This window comes from Lytechinus variegatus, chromosome 12 (assembly GCF_018143015.1).
Source record: "Lytechinus variegatus isolate NC3 chromosome 12, Lvar_3.0, whole genome shotgun sequence".
Taxonomy (NCBI): Eukaryota; Metazoa; Echinodermata; class Echinoidea; order Temnopleuroida; family Toxopneustidae; genus Lytechinus; species Lytechinus variegatus.
The window spans coordinates 27825792-27851716 of NC_054751.1; the positions used below are offsets into that span (position 1 = coordinate 27825792).

The 25925-nt window shown below is 35.3% G+C and overlaps 1 protein-coding gene across 1 annotated transcript; it reads right to left on the reverse strand.

Annotated features, from left to right (window-relative positions):
* Positions 1-344: 344 nt before the first annotated feature.
* On the reverse strand, positions 345-25557 carry LOC121424921. Its single transcript, XM_041620810.1, has 8 exons — positions 25205-25557; positions 13719-13778; positions 12331-12600; positions 10702-10845; positions 9644-9743; positions 5231-5377; positions 2035-2096; positions 345-876 (listed from the first exon to the last, which is right to left on the reverse strand). The coding sequence occupies exons 1-8, from the start codon at positions 25409-25411 to the stop codon at positions 358-360; spliced, it is 1509 nt and encodes a 502-aa protein (XP_041476744.1). The 5' UTR covers positions 25412-25557; the 3' UTR covers positions 345-357.
* Between the last annotated feature and the right edge of the window lie 368 nt (positions 25558-25925).

Below are 25925 nucleotides of genomic sequence, written 5' to 3' on the forward strand. Positions count from 1 at the left end.
CTGACTGGTAGCATGTCATTGGAGGTGACACTGGTCGGTCTTGAGTCAGTCTCGCCAGCTTGATTGCGAGAAAGAAGGTGGACATTCGTTAAACTCTGTCATCCTATATGTAGTAACACAGTATCCCATGGCTGCGAATCTCGCCAGTCAACTTCCTGAACTCACATTTCAGGGTACATTCCCCTGGATCGGATCACACAAGAAGTACAGATCTAGCAGGAGAGTTTAGATGAGACCGTTGCAACCACTGACGTCGTACAGTCGTGAAGCTGTACACTCTAAGCTCGTCGACGTCTAGTACATGGCAAATACAACTTGAATTCACACACTAACCCGTTGGTATCTTTGATCATGGCTTCAGGTGTCCTTGAGCAAGGCTTTCTCCTCTTCACAAGCCACTTCCTCTGCAGGCTGCAGAGGAAAGGCCATCACAATCTTCTGTCTCTTTGGCCAGTGTAGATCAGGGTAGGGTAAGAACATCACTGCCGACCTCTCCCGTGGCACGATGATCTCAATGTTCTCGTAGACGCGGAAGTCCCGTAACCTGAAGATCAGTCCAAGGGCTGTGAAGACAAGGATCTCTGGAACCTCAAAGGTGACTTCCTTGACCCAGGTGAACTCGGAGAGGAACGTTGCCATGGTGGTGACAATGGCAAAAACCATGGTGTAAATGGCACAGACCAGCCGTAGCCTGAGGTAGATGTCCCGTTTCTTGATGAGTTGTTCCTTGAAGCCCAGTCCGTCCCTGAAGGTGATTTCCTTCTGTGTCATGATGGCTTGGGTGATCACGATCTGTCTGTTGATCAGCTCGATGTTATAAGAGCACCATTTGAGAGCACGATAGATGACAAAGACAATGCTGCACACAGCAAATGCCTGAAAATTCAAAACATAAAGAAAGTGATAAAGTAGAAGTTCATCCTGATGAGTTAATTGTTGTACCATTTACAAAAGTAAATGGCATGGTGGTATCCTTAAAAAGCTCAAGTAGACATATTTAATAACGTATTAACATTCCCTTGGTCTGTAAAGCACGGATTCCTACATGACCCGATAATTTCAAAATCATTAAAAGTTCGACAAAACAGTAGGTGGGATTGTGTATATTATTTCAAATCCTGCATGAGAACTTACTCACAACCTTCTATAAATATTATGTAGATTATGATACAGATTCAAATAAGTGATATAAAGTAAAACAAGAAAAGCCATCATGTGACCAGGGCCGTCTTACAAAGAGTTTTGATCGATTTAATCAATCATAACTCTATGGAAATCCATCGGTGTCATAACTTTTTCTACAAGAAATGTGCACAATGTCCCTTGTAAACAAAGAGAAGCACAGCAAATTTTAAAGAAAACATTGAATGCATGGAAATACATCATAGTTAGAAAATATTTTGAACAAACATGCATAATAGATGTTCGCTTTGCTGGCCATCCATAGTTGTGATTGCAACACTTTGTAAGACGGGGCCCAGAGCTGCAAGGATCACATTTGTTATGTTCTAAGTTTTGACGTCATGTCAGGTAATACACCTGCATTATATTCACTGACTGCAAATCACCTGCATAATCAGGTAGATTGCATGATTTACGCACTAGCTGTCTGTTCTATTCAGATCTGGAACAAATGTTGCAAGATTATCCTAAAGCTAATGCATGATGGGAAATCTAAATAGATTAGATAAAATAACAGGTGCTGCCTGGTCTATCTGTTTAATTTCATTTCATCCTTCCTCAAACCTCCTTTTTACCCTCAGCAATGTGCACTTCAGGCAAAATACATGTTTACTTGGCAAAAATGTAACACCTTGGGGGAAATTAAATGTTACATTCAAACTCTAGGAAGGCAACATCTGGGGACTATTTCATGAAAGTTGTCAGCACTGACAAGTTTTCTTTCTCTGACTGTTACCATAGTAACAGTCAGAGGCAAGTGCTTCTCAGCAAATCAAAACCAAGGATTTCACTGAAATAGTCAGAACTGACAATTTTCATGAAATGCATAATATCGATTATCTAAATACTTACCATAAAATAGCTATGAACCCAGACCACACAGATCACAGACCCAAGGAAGGCAAGAAATAATACTGAAAATAAATATAAACAAAAGAAGGATATGAATCATCAAGCATACAGAGTATCATAGCATCACACAGTTTCATAGCAAATGTACCAGTAGAGGGTGCTTCTCAAAGACTTTGGTGGCACTGCAAGAAACTTACGATCAATTGCAAGTCATATTTGGGTCCTAAATCAAATTAAAAGTCTTGAAATTATGTGAAAATCTGTACTTGATTGAAGATCTGCATCTCGCAACAATATGAATTAATCTGTTCTTATTATGATTGATATATCACTTGTAAATATGCATCAGAAATGTGCAATTGATTGCAAATATTTTCTTGCAACACTCCCTAAGTATGACTTAATGTCATGCTCAAGCGCAAACATGAACATGCTATCTCAATGAGGAAAACGCAGCAGCACACCCCCCCCCCCCCCCGAGCATTGTCTGGCCAATGAGGTAGTCCTTTGTATACCACAATTTAAGGATTACAATGTTACAAATCTTGTGTAGTACATCCACTGATAGTCGAGAAAGAAGTTTAGGAGAGAGTGGTCATATAAAGCAATTTGGAAGCATGCAAATCATAACAAATCTGCCTGCTTGATTATTATTTTTTTGAGATAAGCGTTTTTTTTCTCAAATTTAATTTTTCCTGCTTTAATAAATGCAATATGGCTACAGGTTAGTATACACTAGAAGTCAATCAATAGGCCTACATTCAAAGCATAGTATTCTTTTCTCATGGTATAATTATGAAGGTTAATATACCTATTACGATTATTCAGTTTGATTAATTGTGATGAGAGCTGAGAGCAAAACTGATGAATTATGTGACATTGAACTACAGGTCTCTTGTATACAAATAATGCATGCAGCCGAGTGCCTTAGTGGAAATGCAGAGCACGCGAGGTTTCTTTAGATAGGTGCCGCATTAGGCACGAGCCGCTTGCGGTGAGTGCCCAGTGTGCACCATCTGAAGAAACCAAGCTTTCTCTGCATTTACTTTTACGCACTACAGAGCAAGTGCATTATTTGTTTTATAAAATAGCAACACAGAAACAAATTCTTAAAAAGTTACAAGACAGTTTTGTTTGACTTCTCCCGCAATGCTTTCCTTGAGCATGCAATGTCAATTTTCGTTGCACACCATTTGCACTGCCGTGCAGTGCACAAAAAAAGTTGGATGTCATGTCACGTAAATTGGCCAATCGCGATGCTTGAAGTAATACACCTATTTCATAATAATGATTAAGAATTATGAGTATCACTTGCCAATTGAACAGAAACCTATCTAACATAATCCTGTCTCAAGTAAAACAAAATTACATCAATTTAAAATTTAATGGACCACTAAAAGCTTGAATTCAAGATGACAAAATTCTATGTCTATCACAAGGAGAGAACATGTAAGTAACCGAAATCTGCCACAAATGTGAGCCTTTGTAGAGCTACAATTTTACATGATTTGGAAAACAAGATTTTGTTTGCTCTTTTTTATTTCACGAACATTCTTTATTCCTTCAGCTTTCAATAACTACACATTCTTTCACTGGATTTCATCTTTAAAACTGCATTCGACACACTTTCAGCCTCAAATTCGAATGCATGATTTTTGTTCTGGGTAAGTTTCCTGTGTGAACTTCCTTTGTTTATATCTTGGAATATACACCAAGTAACTCATAACCAACTGATTGGCTCGTTGCCATGGCATTATCAGAAACTATTATCCAAACTTTGTAAAAAAAAAAAAAACACTTGCATATGTTGTCGTTTAAGGGCATATGAATATGTAGAATCTGTTTTGGAGAAAACTCTGAGAAGTATGACAGTGCCTCAAATTGGTGAAGGAATTGAAATAACCTTCAAAGAAGGCTTCCTGCCGAATATTTGAACATGCCAACAAAATTCCACCTCTAATCTATGTGATTTCATTACATTTTATATATTATGTGCCAAGATTGTGAGTTGCAATCTAAAAAAAGCATATATCGAGCAGAATAAAAACCCAACAAAATTACAACCCAGAAATAGGATTCTAATATTACTGTTTACTTAATACAATATGCCACGTACATGCTGCTCCTAATGCAATTATTCCAAATGCAGATTTTTCCATATGAGAAATAAGACCCCCTTTTCTATATCATGAAGGCCCAAGAACAGACAATGAATAAAGAATAGAAGTTGTATGCAAAGGTCACGAGTAGGCCCACCAGGACTGTCTTTCACATTATGATGTGACACTTCATTTTTTTCTGATAACGATCAGTTAAAGAGGATTACAAACAGATGGAAATCTTTCCTTCCTTCTCTTGAATTTAAACATATGGAAATGCTTCCATTTTCCTTCTAAATGTCTGCAGAAGGAAATTTTCCCCATTTCCCTTTGAACTTCTAAACTTTGCATAGGATGTGCACTCATGATATCCGTATTCCATTGCTATAAAATTTAAAAGTCAAAGGATCCCCATTCTGAAATAAAAGGAGTGAAACTTGGATATTTGGAATAGGAAAACGGTGTTCATCATATCCTGTGATGCCACTTTCCTTTTTGGTAAACTTTCAAAGATAAAAAAATGCAGTAAGTACTGCAATTTTTTAAGCTGTCAATACCAAATTAAATTTGGATAAATTTTCATGAACACTGATTAGATGCTGGGGGTATGCTAGGCATTCTCGATTGCGCTTAATTGATCCAACACCAACACCAAACTTGTAATCGTCCAATTTGTAATTAGCTCCAGATCAACTGTTGCAAATGACCTTTCCTTTTGTTTTCGATTGGATAGGAACCCAATAAATTGTTTCATTAATTTTTCCTTTAAAGAAGGATGTTATGAACACTGTAGTTAGCTAGCTTTCATATCAATCGATAATTGACTCTACTGAAGGAACCACCTTATACATCAGGTGATATGACTTGTGGGTTATGTTAATTCACAATTTATTGGGAAAGCTTATATTACAGCCCACTCTAAACTATTGGCTACCACTTTACCCGTTGCCACCTGGGATAAGAAGCAAATTTTAAAATTACATATGTGATTAATCATGCTCATCTCAGTGATTTCAAAGCAATATTCTGGTTTACGGCCAATGACCTCTATTGACTCATGCCCAAATTGTATGGATTATTGGTTTTATTGTTCTCACCTGGTAGGAGCGCATGTCGAATGTTCCTGATCCTCGGCCTAACGACACACCAGCCTTCTGATGCCAGCATCATAACCATGAATAGCATCGCTTGTTCTGCACTCCTCAGGACATAGGATGTGATCTCTAGCCAACGACACTCAAGACCTATCCAGAGGGTTACAACATCAAAGTTGACTTACATGTATTATACAGTGCAAACATGGCTTTGGGTAGAGATTTTTCAGGGGTGTGCTGGGGCCCGTTGCAGAAAGAGTTGCAATCAAACGCAACTAAAAAAATCAAGCGCAACTTGATTTTCAACCAATCAACAGCGCGCACTTTTGACTTGCAATTGATTTTTTTATTTGCGTTTAAACGCAACTCCTTCTGCAACGGGCCCCAGAACCCCCTGGAAAGTAGGTTGTATGCTATAATGTACAGATTTGCCCAAATCATGCACCTTCAATTGGGAGTGAAAACCTTTTATGGACTAAGTTGGACACTTTAAGCAGGTTTGAATGTACAGATGCCATAACTGGTTTATTATGCAATGGAAAGCAACTCATACTGCTGTCTTTAATTCAGCATCAAATAGTCCTGACCAGGGACCCGTTGCAGAAAGAGTTGCAATCATCAGCAACTCTAAAATCATTCGCAACTTGATTTTCAACCTGTCAACAGCGCACATTTGGGACTTGCGACTGATTTTTTTGCTTGCGTTTAAACGCAACTCTTTCTGCAACGGGCCCCAGAACAATATAGACCCAGCATCAAAACTGTGTTATTATATTTAAAATAGCCTGTACTATTTTTATGAGGGCATGGTAAACGCTGGCGAAAATGTGTGAAATATTTGATGTTTGATGGGATCGCTTGTACACAGTGCAGGCCACAATTCAAACGAAATTCCATGTGGCAACCTTTGACCACAGAGTCTGCACTAGTCCAGAACCCAGCACATTAACTTTCACACAGTAAAAAAAATTGTAAGTTGAATGATGATTCCAGTGAAAAATAAAGCTAAGGACGAATATTTAGCACATGTGAAACCAAACTAGAACATGATTAGAATCCTAGACGCTAATCACAGTCACGATTACAATAGCAATCATCATTACAAAGATGATTCAAGATTCACATGTGAAAAGGCCCTAATTCTACTGAAGATAGCAGCATTCAAATTGTTCAGTTGTTTGTGGATTCATTGGTGGATAACTAATTTGCTTATTATAGTCTGCACCCACAAATTCATGAAAAGAAATCTGAATTCCTCAAAAGTGTACTTCACCCAATGTTTTATGCCACCTGGGGGGGTTTTCACAAAGATTTACATGTAAGTACGACTTATATGTAGAGTCACACTTAAATACTGAATTGTATATGGTATGAAAGCCTTGACCACATTGGTCAGATCATGTAATGAGGACGCACACTACTGCGTATCTATTAATGAGATCGCATGTTGCATATCATGTACACGTTGGCATTTAAGTGCGACTTAAGTCGTACTTAAATCTTTGTGAAACACCCCCCTGGTGATGGATTACCATTAGAGATGTATGTTAATATATTGATTGTTTAACAGTCTGTCCCCTTTTTGGCTGGCAATTTGTGAAGCATATCTATAAGCATGTGTACAAAAAAAATCTTATCTTATGGACATGATTGTTTATCATTAAATGTCATCTTATTTCTTGCATATAGTTTTAAGAAAGGGCACTTCTCAATGTTTAGTTTCACTTAACGGTCACACCGTCACAATAATATCACACTGCTATTGAGTATTGACCCATTGTGCCCTTATGTTCATATTATCTGTCACTGCAACCGAACGACTTCTGAATGATCTAATTCCATAAGAGAATACAAGGGCCAGCTGCATGTAAGAACCACAACAGATTTGTGAAGAAACCTCTACCATATGGCACAACATGTAGTAACCTTTACAGTACATGTTATGTTTGGACCCAATAGTTATGCAATAAACATATGTTTAATAAAATCTCTATGATCAATGAGATTTTGGTCAAAATATGTATGTGCCTATTAAGGATAACCTAAATCACTGTACTTAAACAACAATAAAATACCGCTTCAATTTCAATCAATTATACTGTGTGAAACTGTATTAAACAAATATTTTAGCACTCTAAATGTTTTTGTGGTTCTATACTGATTCAGCATCAAGAGTTAATTTTTACTTATTTGATTTTGTTTCATATGCAGCATTGGCAATATGATCAAGTGGAATTAATCTTTGACTCGCAAAATTAGCGAAAATAAAACCATCACAACATTTTCAGTTCATACAGTAATTCACTACAGCTGTGCACCAATTGAATATGAATATTGAATTTGAGCAGAGTAAACAACCTTCATTCTTTTAATATGATAAGTATTAATAAAAATTCATATAAAATCGGGTCTGAACATGTTTTAGGGCTAGTTTCGTTTTGACGTTGCAGGAACGCCCTAAGCACCATACTTTAACGCATTGTATGCACGCAGAAACGCCCTTAGTTGCATGCATAAAGGCACTGCATAGGGGAGTTTCTGCAGTGGCGAGGTGTGCAGAAGTCGCGAGATGTGCAGAAGTGTGGTGCTAAGGGCGTTCCTACACCGATACGACGGTATGTAAACTTTCTGATTTGCATAGTTACCAATGCCAAATATTCCAAAGCATTATACGACTGGTAATTTGACAATTCAAATGTAGGTAAAAAATCAGAGGTCAATTTTCTATTTTTCTATATCTCGTCAGGTTTTCTAAAACTTTCTGGAGAAATTCATATTCAGCTAAACTATTGAGCTATGAAAACATGAATAGGTACCTTGGAATTGTCATAGAATCTCTAAAGGTCAAATTTACCACCATTTCATAATTCAATACAATGGCCAAATAATACCATTTCACCAATCTGTTCAGCCACTTCTAGGATTGCCACAATTTGGCTCAGGAAGGATAATATCCTGAATTTTTAGGTTAATTACATTTGAAGGAAGAATAAAGGTGAAGTCATTGTTATGATACATGTACATTGGAGGTGTTTTGACCCTAGGGTTTTTTTTATTTTTATTTTTAAGACTGTTATTATTTGCATAACCTTGGTTCATACTTGGCACAAGTAGTATACAAATAACATCTGTAAAAGATTAGAATTAGGTCTTCATACAAAGGTTACGATATTGTTTATACATGATGTATTACTATTTTCTAGCTCATGAATGTAGGTCTTCCAACAACAAAAATTTCATCATCAGCCACAGAGATGGCCCTTGTAATTCAAGAGCACATTTATTATCATTAAATGTGTTGGTATAATTGAGGCAATAAAAATTTGAGATTTTTCAGATTACATTTATTGTTTTAAAGAATCTTTAATTGAAGATTAAAGAAAATAATAATATATATTACTTTCTAGGGGTGAATTCACATTACAAAAAAAGCAAACTTCATTAAAGGAAAAGTCCACCCCAATAAAAAGTTGATTTGAATAAAAAGAGAAAAATCCAACAAGCATAACACTGAAAATTTCATCAAAATCGGATGTAAAACAAGAAAGTTATGACATTTTAAAGTTAAGCTTAATTTCACAAAACAGTTATATGCACATCCTGGTGGGTATGCAAATGATGAGACTGATGACGTCATCCACTCAACATTTCTTTTGTATTTTATTATATGAAATAGGGTATATTCTATTTTCTCTTCATTGTCACTTTATAATTCCTCCCTGAACATGTAGAATGAGCATTGTTTAATACTATATGATTCAGTCAAGTTGGTTCTTATTATCATATCTATAAAACATGAAATATTGTATAATTCAAACAATAAACAAAAGAAATAGTGAGTAAGGGACATCATCGACCATCTCATTTGAGTTGTGCATATCACTGTTTTGTGAAAAAAGGCAAAACTTTAAAATGTCATAACTCTTATTTTACATCCGATTTTGATGAAATTTTCAGTGTTTTGCTTATTTGATTTTTCTCTATTTATCCAAATCAACATTTTTCTGAGGTGGACTTGACCTTTAAAAGAAAGATAGCAGATATAGATAAAATAAAGTGAATAAAAATTGTGCACATGTTATTAGTCTGAGTAGAAAGTAATGAAAATTGATTTGAGTCATAAATTTCATAATTTTGCTTGGTGATCAGAATAATTACATAATCTTGTTAAGTTTGAAATAGTCCAAACATCCTCGAGTTATTATATATCAGGCATGTTACAACTGTTCCAGAGGTCCTTCATCCGTCCAATTCTTAAATGCCTCTAACTTATGTGTGTTATGTACCTACTTGTTATTATTATTTTTATTGTTTTTATTATTATTATTATTACTATTATTATCATTATTTTCATTATTATTACCATTATCATTATTATTATCATTATAATACACTTTATAACCTAACAATAAATACCTGTTGCATTGATGAATTCCCATCTAATGATCAGAATCACAATGATCACAAACTTGAGAGCTGGAGCTACAAACAACAACTTGTGGAGAGCATTGGAGTACTGGAAAAGGAAAGGAAGAAGAAAAATGTGCTCATCTGTTAGCAGAAATGAATGAAAGAACCACTTTAGTTGGATCCTGGCAAGTGAATTCTAGTCTACAGGTACATACCTTTCATTTTTGCATTTCGCACAGTGCATAATGCAGAGTCTGAGGAAGTGAGACTAGATGAACTATGTACTGTGGCTGTTTGGAGTCTAGTCTTCACTCTAGACATAGGGGGTGTTGCAAGAAAATATCAGCGATAAATTGCAAATATTCTGTTGCAATTTTACAACTTTAATATAGATCAACATTAGCTGTAGCAAATCAGACTAAACTTCTTGTTTCAAGGAGCAAATTAGCAATCAATCACTAATTTGAAATTAACTGCAAGAGATACGACTGATTTAGGGACCCAAAATTGACTTGCAATCGACCGTAAGTTTCTTGCAACACCCCATTATAGTTCACTAAATTGTCAAACTTGAGTCTGTATTTGCAGACTACAGTATTTAGCCAAGTGCAAACGATCTTGGGTAAAAAACATTTAGAAATCCAAGCTAGTCAATATGGTTTTTCCCCACTGTTAATATACCAAACAATTCCCATTACATTGTGGCATAAAATTACTCGAAAATTTTCAAAGTAAAGATCTGTGAATTGATTTTAGAAATCCACTTAATTTGCAGAAATATAAATATCTTCAATATAGTTATTTCTGTTCTCATATTTCATTTCTTTATTTCAGCTTATTTCTTTGTTTATCAGTCTTTCTTTTACTTTTATTCATTCATTTGTATATCATTTTGTAAATACAATGAACACTTATATATTTCTTCATTTATTTATTACATTCATTCACTTTATCCATTTATTTACCTATCCATCAATTCATCATTTATTCCTCCATTTTATTCATCATTCATCGATTCCAATCTATTTTGTTCTCATTACTTTCATTTCATGGGAATAACTCACCCAGTAATACTTGATCCAGTTGACAATCCATATAAAGAGTAACGTTCCCCAGACAACAATGAGTACTTTATGAATCAGTAGCAGCGGTTCTTCACCCTGGCTGAGGTGGCTATGCCCATTGTTATTCATCAGGGTCAGGTTAGCCTACATGTATGGATAAAACAGAACATTATTTTTATCAGGACAGCTGATATCAACACATATGATTATTCAATGGAGAGAACAGGAAGGAGGACTTGTCAACTATCACATGGTGCTTCCTATGAACTGGAAATGTGGAGTAAAACAAAACTGACAGATAAAAGGAGAAGGTGGAGGAGCAGAAGAGGGGGAAGAATACGTTGGAGGAATTAGTAATGTGAAGAAGTTATTGGTAATTAATTGTTAAAGCAATAGACCTTTATATTCATATGACGTCATAATCTCACAGCGCCCTCACGCAAAGGATATAGGAATATGTGTAAGTGGAGTTGTCAGAGATGTGCCAGCGGCAGATCACCAACACGAGGCAACGGCTTCCCCCTCCTTGGATGGTGACGCAATGATATCAATGCATAATGTCACAAAAATATAAATGCAATAGTTCATGCAGGTTTCATGAAATGGAGCCATGATCTTTCTAGACCAGCAATAGTCCATATTCCCCTCTTTTCTTGCAACCTTTGGCCTCACCCTATATACCGGTACTTCTACATGTAATTACCAAGGTTCTTATTCAGGTTTTCCACTTAAACTCATTCATGCCATCAAACAGAGGAACACACATGTAGCAAACAATTCTCCATCAAAGGGGGAATCCATCCTTGGTAATAAAAATTGTTTGTGTGAAAGGACAAAGAAGGGCATAGAATGATGAAAGTTTGAAAGGAAAGAAAACTATAGTGCGTGAATACTTGGTTATCTAAGACTGGCGAGTAGATGACGATTTTGCTAATTTTGGGGTTTGATATAATTATAATCCATATATTGAAGGGAAGTTTTAAGAGATGGGGCTCAAAACCATCATAATTACATGAATCAGAAATATTCTTCTAAAGTTATTTGAATTACAGCTACATGTAATTGGTGGTGTGAATAAAATAAGGAGCAAGCTGGATTGCAAAAGGATATCCACATGCAGAAGAAGTAATGATTTTTCTATTTTTTTTCATCTCAATAGATCAGTGTCTTTGTACATTCAAATCATTTCATGATAACTCTAGATAAATGCATTCAATTCAACAATGCTTTGATGTGTTTTAATCTGTCCTATTTGATTTAGGGAGAAAAAAAACAACAGCTAGAATCTTTCTAAGCCAGCATGATTTTTTGTGGCATACAATGTCATGACTGTATGGTTATGAGTAGGAAACTTGGTATGCTACAAAGGAATACTAGTGTCTGACGCTCAAAAAGAAGGCGGGGAATATTTTTGCTTTACAAATTTGAGCAGCATTTTTGATGATAAAAGAAAAGCTCTTGAAAGTAGTAATGTACAGTCCTATGTAAAGATATGCTATACAAAAGACTTTATGCATAGCAGTCTTTCAAAAATGTGGAGCAAATTGCGATGCGATACCAGGAAAATTATTCCCTGGAAAGGTTTCAACATGCTTGTTTATGAATTCCATCTCAATCAAGTCAATTTACCCAGCATGGTTCCTGGTGTTGTTGGGTGCGTGTTCCGTTGTACGCTCCTTGCCACGGGCACTGGAGTAACATGAACTTATAGTACTCCGGCTCTCGAAAAAGGGCGTTCAGCCTCCAGGAGTGACAGGGGTTCCCTGTCTTGGCTTGGCGGCGATCAGTGCACAGAACTTGGAGACTCTTGCAGAATCTGGTCGGCTTCTGGGAGGACAATCCATTGTACTGCAGTGACTCGCAGACGGAGTTCAGACGACTTGTTCTTGGCTCAAGTACCTTAAAACATGAAGAGAAAAGAAACTTGATTAGGGACGATCATTGGCATATACAGACGGGGGGGGGGGGGGCCCTCCCATTGAAAAAGACACAAATTGAAAGAGGAAGAGGTGAAATATGATGTTATTTTATGAAGAGTATTTCAAAAAGACATTTATAACATAAGTATATCATTGTATTAAAAAGTTAACAAATTTTGCTTGCTTGCATATTTTTAGAAATTTTGTTCCAATATACCATGCCTAGCCCCCTAAAAACTTTAAATTTTTTTTGGCTCAATGCCCTACTAAGGATGATTTAGCCATTATCATTTAACCAACAGAAGATTAAGTTCCTTACATAATGAACAATATACATGTGATTTAGGGGTTTCACTTTGTTGTATAATAGATTAGACATTTTTCGCTATTGGGATCTCTAATCTATTGGACCCAATAGGAGTTTCAATTCATCCAGTTTTCAGACTTTCAAATTGCTTGGACAGTACATTGACCCATTTACTGACATGTGGTCATTTTATTTTTGCGATAAATCCTGAATGTAATGACTTTTAATAGAAAATTGCATTAAGAGTTCATTTACATGTAAAGATTACATTGTAACTGAGCCTAATAATAATTTTCACATACAAGTAGGACTATGCAACCAAACATACATAACCCCCCCCCAAAAAAAGAAGACAACTTTACTAACTTAAAAAAAGTAATAAACAAACAAATGAATAAATAAGTACAAAAAAAAATAAAAGATTAAGTAAATAAATAAATGAATTTAAAAATAAATAACAAAAAAATAAATCGGGAAGATGTTACAGAAAGAGTTGTGTTTAAACAAAAATAAAAAAATCTTGAGTGCAAATCCTTAATATGATGAGCATTAATTATTTGATTGCAACTCTTTTTAGCAAAAGTCCCCAAGGGGATGTTCCATAAAGCTTTCGCATGTTACGAGCTACTTTAGAAGGACTGCATGGTGATCCTTTCTTGTGGTACTTTTTTTGTGCACGAACTATTCATTGGTGTTGATTTAGCTCCTAAGAAACAATCACCAATTATTCGTACAGTTGCAAATTACTTACGAACAGCTTTTTGAAACATTCACCATGTTTGTCACCTTACCTCTCTTAATTCTTGTGATGTGCAGGTTAGAAGCCATAGATCAGGCCTTGGACCAGTAATCTATAACAAGAATGAGCAAAAGATGTTTATATACTGATTAAACTTTAATATTTTAAACACTACATGAAAGTGCAAACATATACCATTTTCTTGAAATTGATGTTACAAGTGTACATTGATCTGTACAGCTCTGCCTATGGCCTTGGTAAAAATAACTGTATTTACTCAGCATAATAAGCCAGTTCGTAGTTCCTTTCTGCACATGATAAAAAGTTTCTACGCATGATCAGAGGAGGGTCATTTGTACTAAAGTGACATGGTGGTTTGAAATCTAATGAGATGAGCACCAACTTTGATGTCTTGATTATTTATATATTCTTTTGAAAAGCGGTTTTCATTCACATCCACAAAAAACAACAATGCGTCCACGAACGACTGGTATTTCACAGTTTGCCAAGTACATTGTGCAACTTGCTATGATACATGTATGCATTCAAAGTAGGAATGCAACAAATACATGTACCTTCATTAAGTGTTCATTGGTGTGCTATTCTAGTCACCTGGTCTATTCAATTTCTTCATCCTGCTACGCAGGGCAAGCTTACGTAATATCATGCTTTGAAATCTGCCTATCATAATGAAAGAAATAAAAGGTCATTTGACCAAAATTATCCATAAAGTAACTACGAACTGGTCTATTTTGAGCATCTCTAGTACCCATGTTTCTGCATGTTTCAATGACATTGTCACCTTAATAAACTTTCAAATGATCATAACTTTCTTAATAGTAGTTTAATTTTCTCAAACTCTAATTAATTTGTTTATTTGACAGGGTAACTTATTCCATGGGTTCGATTCTCTTTTAAAGCTACTGAAATCATTCAATTTGACCATGTAGTAGGTCCATGATTTGACTGACTGATCTACATGTAGGAAACTTAATCAAGGCAGAAAACATTAATGAAGGCTTGATGAAAATACTAAAAGAATATGACACCTTTTATTTTGTTTTTTTATTTTGCAACATCACAGACAAGCAGCTCCCCCATACTTCATGTGGTAGATTCCAACGATTTCAATTTCTTGAAAAAAATGAAGGTAAATTTATTTGTGCAGGGGATATTATGCATTATCACACACACCACTTTACATGTCTACCCCATACATGTAAGAAAACACTTTTATTCATCATGTTCCATTTCAAATTAGAATTTAGGGAATTTATAACTATGGGGACTTGGAGAGCTACTCACATATGACGTCACAAATTAAAGCTTTTGAAAATTTTCTGCTAGATTCTGATCAATACAAAAATTGATCTTATTTTTTCAGTTTTGATTACACCCACTTTATTATCAGGGTGAAATTCCCCTTTAATAAGGGCCCAGGTGTCAGAGCTTGTACATGTATAGTGTGCAATTTATTCTAATAACTTGTATGTACAAATTGTACGGATGGTTGATGAAAATTAAGGCCTGTTGCAGGAAGAGTTGGGAGGGGGTAGCTGTCTGTTAATTAGGATGTAGGTCATCAGAACTATGTCACAGAAGAACTCTAGTAATGAAATCAAGTCAATATCAGCAACAAGTGCACTCTATAATGACTCCTGACCAGTCATCAATACATGTAAGTGGGCATTTGGAAAAAAAAATGTACTGAGCAGAAAATTGGGTAATTAAGGATCTCTCCTGAATGATTGCTCGGTCAATCTACATGTAGTTTGTTTTGTTAATTGTTATGGTCAATTTATTGTTTTTCTATGCAATCTACACTGTAGTACATACATGTACATGTACATGTAAAATTATAAAATCTTCAACTTAAAGGTCAAGTCCACCTCAGAAAAATGTTGATTTGAATCAATAGAGAAAAATCAGACAAGCACAATGCTGAAAATTTCATCAAAATCAGATGTAAAATAAGAAAGTTATATTTCAAAGTTTTGCTTATTTTTAACAAAATAGTTTATATATGAACGAGCCAGTTACATCTAAATGAGAGAGTCGATGATGTCACTCACTCACTATTTCTTTTGTTTTTTATTGTTTGAATTATACAATATTTCAATTTTTTACGAATTTGATGATTAGGACCTCTTTGCCTGAAGCACAAAATGTTGAAATAATGGAATTCCACATGTTCAGGGAGGAATGAAACTTCATTTCATATGACAATGACATGAAAATAAAAATATTTCATATTTCTTATAATCAAATACAAAAGAAATAGTGAGCGATGTCATCAGTTCCCTCATTTGCATACCGACCGAGATGTGCATATATCTAACTATTTTGTGAAATGAAGCAAAACTTTAAAATGTCATAACTTTCTTATTTTAGATCCGATTTTGATGAAATTTTCAGTGCTATGCTTGTCAAATTTTTCTCTTTTTATTCGAATCAAGTTTTTGTTGGGGTGGACTTGTCCTTTAATAAATTCTGTACCAATTACATGTGTGCACTGTAAGCGACATCTATGTAGTGTGAACATTCCCAATTATACATGTACTGTACATGTATTTCTCATATAGACACTTATAAGATGCTGTTCCCTGGTATCTGAAGCAGAAGAGAGTACGCAGGTGCGCAAAATGAGCAAGTAGCCGAGTACCTTTATTTCGCAAAGAGGTCACTTTTTTACGTCACATACATAGGTCATGTAAATCTGTGTCAAATTAAAGAGTTGGCACACACATTCTGAGCGATACCAGGGGCAGCGCTAGAGGCAAATGATAGTTCAAGAAGTGAATAAGAAAAAAGGAGGAGAAAAAAAAAACTTTGAAGAGAGGTGTAGATTGTGTATGTAATTCAACCCCTATTATTTAACTTACAGATGTAACTCTAAAAGAAAAGGTACTGGTAATGTATTCAGGTTCTTGTGCTCCCCCACCCCAATCAAAATACACTGGTACTGCCCTTGACTAATATCATATATATAATGCAAGAATCTACTTGGAAAATGAACTTCATTTCTTGTTTTTGTGTTTAAATGACATTTTACACCCCCTTGTAATCGCAGCTCTTGAAAGTTTCAGAACTGTTGCCATTGAACTTTTCAAGATTAATTGATATAATCAAAATGTTCTTGAAATTTATAAGGTTTGCTTTCAATTTAAAGAGAAATTCCAGTAGTTGCAGTAAACGCTGATTTCATGAGAAAATCTGTAAAACCAGGCTTAATTGTCAGAATATCATCGAGGATCTAGATCTGGTACAGTTACATAAACTGAACTTTGTGAAATCTTGAAATCTACGCTGAAAAACGTTCATACTGAAGATCACCAACAAAGATAGGCACACGTGGGAGTGTTTTATTATTGCTGGAATAAAGACCCGACAGAAGTGACCGAATCCGCGCTTATTTTGCTTATTTCTCAGCAATTACATAACTTCTCCCAGAATCCTATGGCACATATTTTTTATTCATACAAACAGACACTTGGGTGGTCATTATATTATATTCTGTAAAAAGTCATTTTGAGATCGTTACCAAAACTGGATTTATCTTTAAACCAATTTGTTTACAAACAAAATGCAATCCAAGAAAACCTAGAATATTGTGATTTCTTCCTAGATCCCTGAATAACAAACACCCACTTTATCCTTGGTAATGTCAAACTGTACAGGGGCATGCTTAACCCTAAAAGAGCCAGGATATTTGGACCCATCTTACAGCCGAGGGGGGGGGGGGCAAATTTTGCCCACCCCCCTGAGATCTTGGCTTTCGATCGCCAGGAAAATTTGCATAATGGTAGTGTGCGATGTAATCTACAAGACTGTATGGTTATTTTTTTTTTCATTACCGTAATGAATCAATTATTCTAATTTATTCATGAAACAAAACATTTGCTCTAATCAACTATCATACCGCATCAAAAGTGCTAACTTTTTATTCAGACTCTTAGTAGGATCCCGATCAAATGTGCTACAAAAAATTGGTATTGGAAATTTATTCTTATGTATTTCTTTGTTTTTTTTCGACTTTTTGTTTTTCATTGTTTTGTTTTATTTAGAAATTGTTGCAGACTTAATTCTGATCATAAACAAGACAAAATCAATTAAGTTAAACAGTAAAAGTAACAATAATGATTATGAATTTTGGCTAAATACACAATTTGAATTGGATTTGTACATGAATTCATGTTTTTGAGAATTTGGGTCTGACATGCACTAATAATGTTACATAATTTCGCTACCGCGTACCCGGGCATCGCAAATTTGGTCTCAAAGTTGTGCAAGGTCTGAAATTAAAAAGCGAGCAGCGCAGTTGAAATATTTCATGTGGCGGATTTATTGTAAAAAATGTAGAAGGGGGGCATATTCCACCCCCCCTTACCCAACTTTTTAGGGTTAAGTCTCTCTCCAATTAGGCCTTTGACTACACATGCTTGTTATGTGACATTACAGCATTTAATTTTCTTTACAACATATCTGAAGGGAGTTGTCAACATGGCGATCTAGCCAAATGTGCATTCCCCAATTTCAAGTAAATGACAAAAGCATTTTTTAAAGTAATTTTTAACATGAGGTGCTTGATGCACATTGGGCCTATTGTAAAAATTATCAGAACAGGTTTAAGACTAAAAATACTTTGACAAATGTTCCTACCCAAACCAGACCCTTTGCATTTCAAGTTTAAGTTCTCACTTCATAAAACCAAGACTTGCATCCCTAGATATAATTCTCCCAAATTTAAGAATAATAAGTTGAAACTAGAATTTAATTCGTCATGCGGACGAATTAGGTGGTCTGTCATGATTTGTCATTCCGTGTCGGCTGATGTATGAAATAAATCATATAGATATCATTGATAATCTTGATCGTAGACATCCTAAGAATAAGTTTTGACCATTGCTAAATGTGATTATTGATGTGATGATGACAATCGTCAAACATACAGCTTCAATCAGATACATACAAGATAGATGATTATATATGATGGGGGGACCTAAATCTACGCAGTTTGTTTTCAAACGATAAAAACTATGCCAATTTCAATATTTGAACAAAATATTTTTCACTAATTTGTGGTAAATATTCTAAAGATCATAACCATAGTCCATAGAAGAAAATATCACAGAACTCACTAATACGAAAACCCCGCTGTGTTTTCCGAACACCTCCTGATTTTGCCGCCCGATGTAGAAGGGGTCCTAAAGCTACGCACTCGATTGATCATGCAACAAAACAGTATTTCCCGTGCCTCAATTTTTAAATTATGTTCACATTATTATAGGATATATGAAATTAAAGTGAATATAACTGCGAAATTCCAAACAGCCATTGGTTTTCTCTGCATTTAGAGATTTATTGCAGCCTCTGTTACAAAAAATGAATAGGAATTGTTCGTCACTCTGCAGTCACAGTTTCACACACACAGAGTGCGCATTTGCCATTGAACTGCATGCGCGATGAGTGGTGCGTAGCTTTAGGACCCGCGTAGCTTTAGGACCCCATACCATATAGATGGATGGAGTGGTGGATGGAGCGATGGATGGATCAAGTGATCGATTGAGAGATAAATGATAGGTGGTTATATTAATAAAACATAGATAGACAGACAGACATATAGATAGATAAATAGATAGATAGATAGAGACAAATAGATTGATATAGATAGATAGCCAGACAGACATACATATGGAAAGATAGATAGAGACAGGCAGATAGATTGATGGATATATAGAACGATAGATAGATATACATATCTAAACAGATAAATATGTTATATTAGACAGAGAGATAGACAGATACATATACAGAGTAGGTAGATAGACAGACATATATTCATGCAGATCAATATGATCTTCATGATGACGACGGAATATTCATTATGGATGGAATACTTGTGAAAGACGGGAGATGATAAAGCACTGTTAAAAGGGTCTCTTTCATGTATGACAATACATGTGATATGAAACAAAGTAATTATAATCTGTTTTATCTTGCGAAATTTTAAATTTTATACCATTAAATTATCACGAAGGATCATGGACGAGGTGGTAAAAAGAAAAAAAATGAAAAAAAAATCTTGTTTACCACAGGACTCGAACCTGCGCCCCTGTGAAAGCGATTCAAATGCGTTATCCATTGAGCCACGATATTCCCCATAGTCTAGAGAATACACGTAAGCAATTTTGAGAATTCCAATTTTGCAAGCGAAATACGAGCATGATCCCAGCATCTGATCAAAAATGAAGAGCACATTTTCGAAAGCTTAGAATCTCGGCTACAACATACTAAAAGCTCAGGGAAAACTGACAAGAAACAATGGAGATATGGCTCACGAAATAGAGGAATGTCGAATCTAGTTTTGAGAAAAAGTCATGTCCCATACAGATTACACGCAAAACACATGTGATATGAAAAAAATCAATTATAATCTGTTTTATCTTGCTAAATTTAAACATTTATACCTTTTAAATATCATAAAGGATCATGTAAGAAGTGGCAAAAAGAAAAAAAAAACTGAAAAAAAAATCATCTTGTTCACCCCAGGACTCGAACCCGCGCCCTTTAGAAAGCAGTCAAAGCCACGATATTCCCCATAGAGAATACACGTAAGCAATTTTGAGAATTACAAGTCCAATTTTGCAAGTGAAATACGAGCATGATCCCGGCATCTGATCAAAAATGAAGAGCACATTTTCGAAAGCTTAGAATCTCGGCTACAACATACTAAAAGCTCAGGGAAAACTGACAAGAAACAATGGAGATATGGCTCACGAAATAGAGGAATGTCGAATCTAGTTTTGAGAAAAAGTCATGTCCCATACAGATTACACGCAAAACACATGTGATATGAAAAAAATCAATTATAATCTGTTTTATCTTGCTAAATTTAAACATTTATACCTTTTAAATATCATAAAGGATCATGTAAGAAGTGGCAAAAAGAAAAAAAAAACTGAAAAAAAAATCATCTTGTTCACCCCAGGACTCGAACCCGCGCCCTTTAGAAAGCAGTCAAAGCCACGATATTCCCCATAGAGAATACACGTAAGCAATTTTGAGAATTACAAGTCCAATTTTGCAAGTGAAATACGGGCATGATCCCGGCATCTGATCAAAAAATGAAGGGCACACCTGCGAAAGCTTAGAATCTCAGCTACAACATACTAAAAGCCTAAAGAAAACTGACAAGAAAAAATGGAGATATGGCTCACGAAATAGAGGAATGTCGAATCTAGTTTTGAGAAAAAGTCATGTCCCATAGAGATTACACGCAAAACACATGTGATATGAAAAAAGCAATTATAATCTGTTTTATCTTGCTAAATTTTAACTTTTATACCTTTTAAATATCATAAAGGATCATGTAAGATGTTGCAAAAAGAAAAAAAAAACTGAAAAAAAAAATCATCTTGTTCACCCCAGGACTCGAACCCGCGCCCTTTAGAAAGCAGTCAAAGCCACGATATTCCCCATAGAGAATACACGTAAGCAATTTTGAGAATTCCAATTTTGCAAGCGAAATACGAGCATGATCCCGGCATCTGATCAAAAATGAAGAGCACATTTTCGAAAGCTTAGAATCTCGGCTACAACATACTAAAAGCTCAGGGAAAACTGACAAGAAACAATGGAGATATGGCTCACGAAATAGAGGAATGTCGAATCTAGTTTTGAGAAAAAGTCATGTCCCATAGAGATTACACGCAAAACACATGTGATATGAAAAAAGCAATTATAATCTGTTTTATCTTGCTAAATTTAAACTTTTATACCTTTTAATTATCATAAAGGATCATGTAAGAAGTGGCAAAAAGAAAAAAAAAGTGAAAAAAAAAATTCATCTTGTTCACCCCAGGACTCGAACCCGCGCCCTTTAGAAAGCAGTCAAAGCCACGATATTCCCCATAGAGAATACACGTAAGCAATTTTGAGAATTACAAGTCCAATTTTGCAAGTGAAATACGGGCATGATCCCGGCATCTGATCAAAAAATAAAGGGCACACTCGCGAAAGCTTAGAATCTCAGCTACAACATACTAAAAGCTTAAAGAAAACTGACAAGAAAAAATGGAGATATGGCTCACGAAATAGAGGAATGTCGAATCTGGTTTTGAGAAAAAGTCATGTCCCATAGAGATTACACGCAAAATGAGGAAAAATGACATGCCTCTTTTCATCGCTGTTTTACGCAATGATGCGTTTCTCAAAACGAATAATCATGTTCACTGAGGAGAAAGAGTACATTCTAAACTACAACATATCGAAATCTGGGCGAAAAACGATCTATATTCGAGAAGTTACAACCAAATTTGCATAAATTTGATGACGTCATTTTTGAAAAAATGAAATTTTTAGTTTAGGCGCCATTTTGATGACGTCACAATATAATTTAGGGACATTGATGACATGAAATCAAATCTACAACTCATACTCTATCGATATATGAAAAAAAAATTGGGGGTCAACGGATTATTTAAAGAGCTACAGTGAATTTTCAATAGGCATGTTTTTGCCCATATATGGCCTATAGTGAGAGCTCGCGCGCACACGTGCTGCAAACTTTAACGGGTGTTAATTTCGTTATTAATGGTCGTAGAAGGTTGATCAAGGTATCAAATTGTTCAGAATTTTATTATCAATGAAATGATGTAAAAAAAACGGTGATTTTGTGTTGCGTTTAGGCGTTACGCGCGGAAACGCGCACGCATGCGTGCGCGCGCGCAAATTTTTGAAATGCTTAGAATGACCTAAAACGTACTCTTGTTTGGTCAAAAAGTGATTTTGAGCATTTTTAAATTTTGACGCGCGCGTACGTGCGCGTCGTGACCTCCAGGTGACCTTTGATGACATGACCTAATGAACTTTGACCTGAAGTTGATGTGATGTAAATTTGATTGATTTTTGATAATTGATAATGGAGATGTGATTGATAATGTGATTTTACAAAATGGCGCCTAGATGACGTCATCATGACGTGATGACCTTGAAAAGCTTATTTTGACGTGTCCATGACAGATCCTATAGATGACATGAAATTCAATGAAATTGATCAAGTCTATTTTGAGATAACTTGGCGACAAGAAAATCCGTAAAAATAAAGAAAGAAATAAAGAAAGTAAGAAAGAAATAAAAAGAAAATTCTGACGAAATTAAAAGGTGATCTGTCATAAATGACAGACCACCTAATAAAAACAAAATCATCAAATAACATTACAAGTTAATAAAGTCAAATTAACCTTGAATGTGAAAGAGGTCCATGAACCTCAAGAAAGGAAATGTTTGTATGGAATTTTGTATATTCAAATCAATTGCTTAGAGCTTCTTTAAGGACTTATCAATTTAAATTTACTATTATTGATGTTTGAGAAGATAAAAGTATCAAAATATCTGATAAGATCACAAATAACAGGAAGCGTGCCGAGAGACATTTCCTTTGATCTGATCCCTGGATCCTTTGGAAAGCCTCTGAGGAAGATGAAGAGTTTGTCAGAACAGCACTCCAGTTCAGGGTGGATAACATGGATTAACGCTGATATAGGGAAAAAAGGAACACAAATGTAGCTTGGTACATGTAGCTCCATTGCAATCATTTAAAATATTTTTAATACAAATTTCTCATCATGGAGCTATTAATAGCTCTATGATAATATGAAAGGGACGACAACAACATATATAGAAATATCCCCTCCTCTTTAGTTTGAGGTAAAGTTTACTTTGTACCATAATTTTCATGTTTTTGTTACTTGAAAGATTTGGTCTGAACTGACCGATTTTTCATCTGATTCCTAAAAAATGGTGTCATATTGTTCAGGGCAACAAGCCACTTCAATTAAAATTGGTTTGGAAATATCTATTTACATATAGGTGTGTTCTTTTATTTTTTGTTAGAAATTCTGAGAGAAAAAATCTGATTTCTTTGCCCCCCCCCCATTTATTAAATCCTGTATTCGCCAACACATAGGTTTCCCAAGCCACATACACATTCCTTTCTTGGTCAAATTCATTCCATATTTATGCATTTCCAAATGTCAATCACCCTACACCCCAGGCCTTAAGATTAAGATCAATGCATGTCAATAAAAGATTATTCAAATTACATTGATGGAACACGGGAGGCCAACATACAAGAATAAATCTGTTATGGTGTGGTGTGTTTAATGCAGCGGGAAATATTTGCAATTTCTTAAAAATACATGTACATGTACCTTCACATGTGTTCACATGATTCATAAACTTAGTGCCTGACACTGCAATCCCACTAAATAGAACTTTTTTTCCATTTTGGTACAAAAGTATTTCTCAAACATGGAATGAGCTGAAAATTTACATGTACAATGTACATGCACCAGCTGTCTTGCAAGCAACAACTGAAGAGTGTTCAAAAGCATTTTTCTCCTTTTCACATGTACATGTAGATGAAACCATTACCAGGAGAAGTTTTTAATATTCTTTATGTTAATTCAAACTTTTCAAAAAAGAATCCATGTACATTGAAAAAAAAATATCGAGATTAATCCAGTGACCAATCCCGATGACTGCGTCTCCATCACAAATACATGAATGTAATCTCAAGATCGGGATAATTTGGTGGATTAGAAATAGGGCGATTATTTGAACTCGGGCTGGTGCAGACGGACCTTGTGTTTGTCTTGAGTTGTGGTAGCAAAATGAACACAAATATGTTTTCTATACCGCCAAATGACCAGATTCAACATCACACGTTTTTCAGTGGGTACTTTTGGTCTGGACATGCATGGGGAGCAGTTACTTGTGCAACACCAATGGGCCGATCACCAAGTTGAACAATCAAGACACAACTGGACATCCGACTTTCTGATCAGCCCAACAATTGCGCAATGATTTTCCATGACACAAGAAAAGATGGCAGTGACTGTATTACTGTACCATCAGCAAAGTATTCTTGCGGTTCCCAGAAATAAATTTGGTCTACCATTTCTTGAAGAAATTTCAATAATTAATCACTTTGCCAAAAATTCAGAATTCTAATTTACCACCTGCTGGTGGCAGATGGTATCCCTCATCTTGTTTACCTGAGTTATTTCTTGCTCTGTAGTGTAAACAAGTGCCAAACACTTTGGAAAGAAATCTTGCACTAGCGATTTATTTTTATTCTCCATTATTATGCTTCTCCAGACAACTCATGAAAACCAATGTTAATTGTCATACACAGAATGAAATTAAAATGAGTAGGCAATGAGCATATACTGCTATCTCCTAAACTTAAATCTTAATGAGATTGTGATGTAATAATACTTAATAATAGACTATTAACTTAGTTACCTTGAGCCGAGGCATTTCTATTTGTTCTAGCCTAGATCTACATGTAGATCTACATCATCTATTCTAGGCTACATATAACACGAACTAGAAGTAAACAAACATACGGACAGTAGTTCTCAAACAAAAAATCTCTTTTATTTCAATATTTCTTATTTTTCAAAACATACTTGAATCACAGGCTCTTTATGTTAGTTTGTTACCTGTAAAAATAAAAAAAAATTGCACACTGACCTCGTATAATGGGCAAGTTGCATGAAACTCCAGTGTTCCTGTGTTATCGAAGCCAAAACCGTCGGTGCGAAGTCGAAGTGCCTCGACACTGGCTTCTTCAGAACCGTAAACGAGTGTGACATTATGGTAGAAAATCCTCCCTTCTGATCGCAAGATATTCACCGAGAAGGCAAAAATCAGACCATAACACAGTAATAGACTGTTCATGATTCTCCTTACCTCAGTGTCATTCTCTGAACTAAAGTGAAATCGTGTCTGAAACGGTTTAATACTCGCCGTCAAAATCAAGAGTTAAGGATCAGCTGTTAACATTCTAAACGATCAAAGCATCAATCGACCTTTCCGCTAATCATATTCGCTTTCTATGTAAATGAGTCTTTAACTTGGGTCATTCTATTATTGAATAGGGGTATTGATCGGTTGTGAAATCGTATTGATATTAACACGGGAAAATTAGCCAGAGTGAAATATATATGAGTAATATATTTATTACAATTTTACATCAGTATTTTCATTCATGCATTTAACATAGGATAAAAAGGTGAAGTTTTATTATCTAATTTATTTATTCCCCCCTTAAGTCTAATTGATTTCGTTTCAGCTCAGCTTGACACAACAACAATCGACCTTTGGACTCAGTCCCCAGGGCAAGGGCCTTGGGTACAGGATTGACTGACTGTGATGGGAATTTGTGTGATCTATTTCTAGAACCATTGAATTG

What these genes read in the sequence shown, in the direction of transcription:
- LOC121424921 (XM_041620810.1), bottom strand. Translation starts at nt 25,411, where the DNA reads ATGAACAGTCTATTACTGTGTTATGGTCTGATTTTTGCCTTCTCGGTG. An exon ending in CAACTTGCCCATTATACGAG is followed by an intron (nt 13,779 to 25,204) that starts GTCAGTGTGCAA and finishes TTCTTGTTATAG; the next exon opens with ATTACTGGTCCAAGGCCTGA. An exon ending in GGGTTCATAGCTATTTTATG is followed by an intron (nt 877 to 2,034) that starts GTAAGTATTTAG and finishes TTGAATTTTCAG; the next exon opens with GCATTTGCTGTGTGCAGCAT.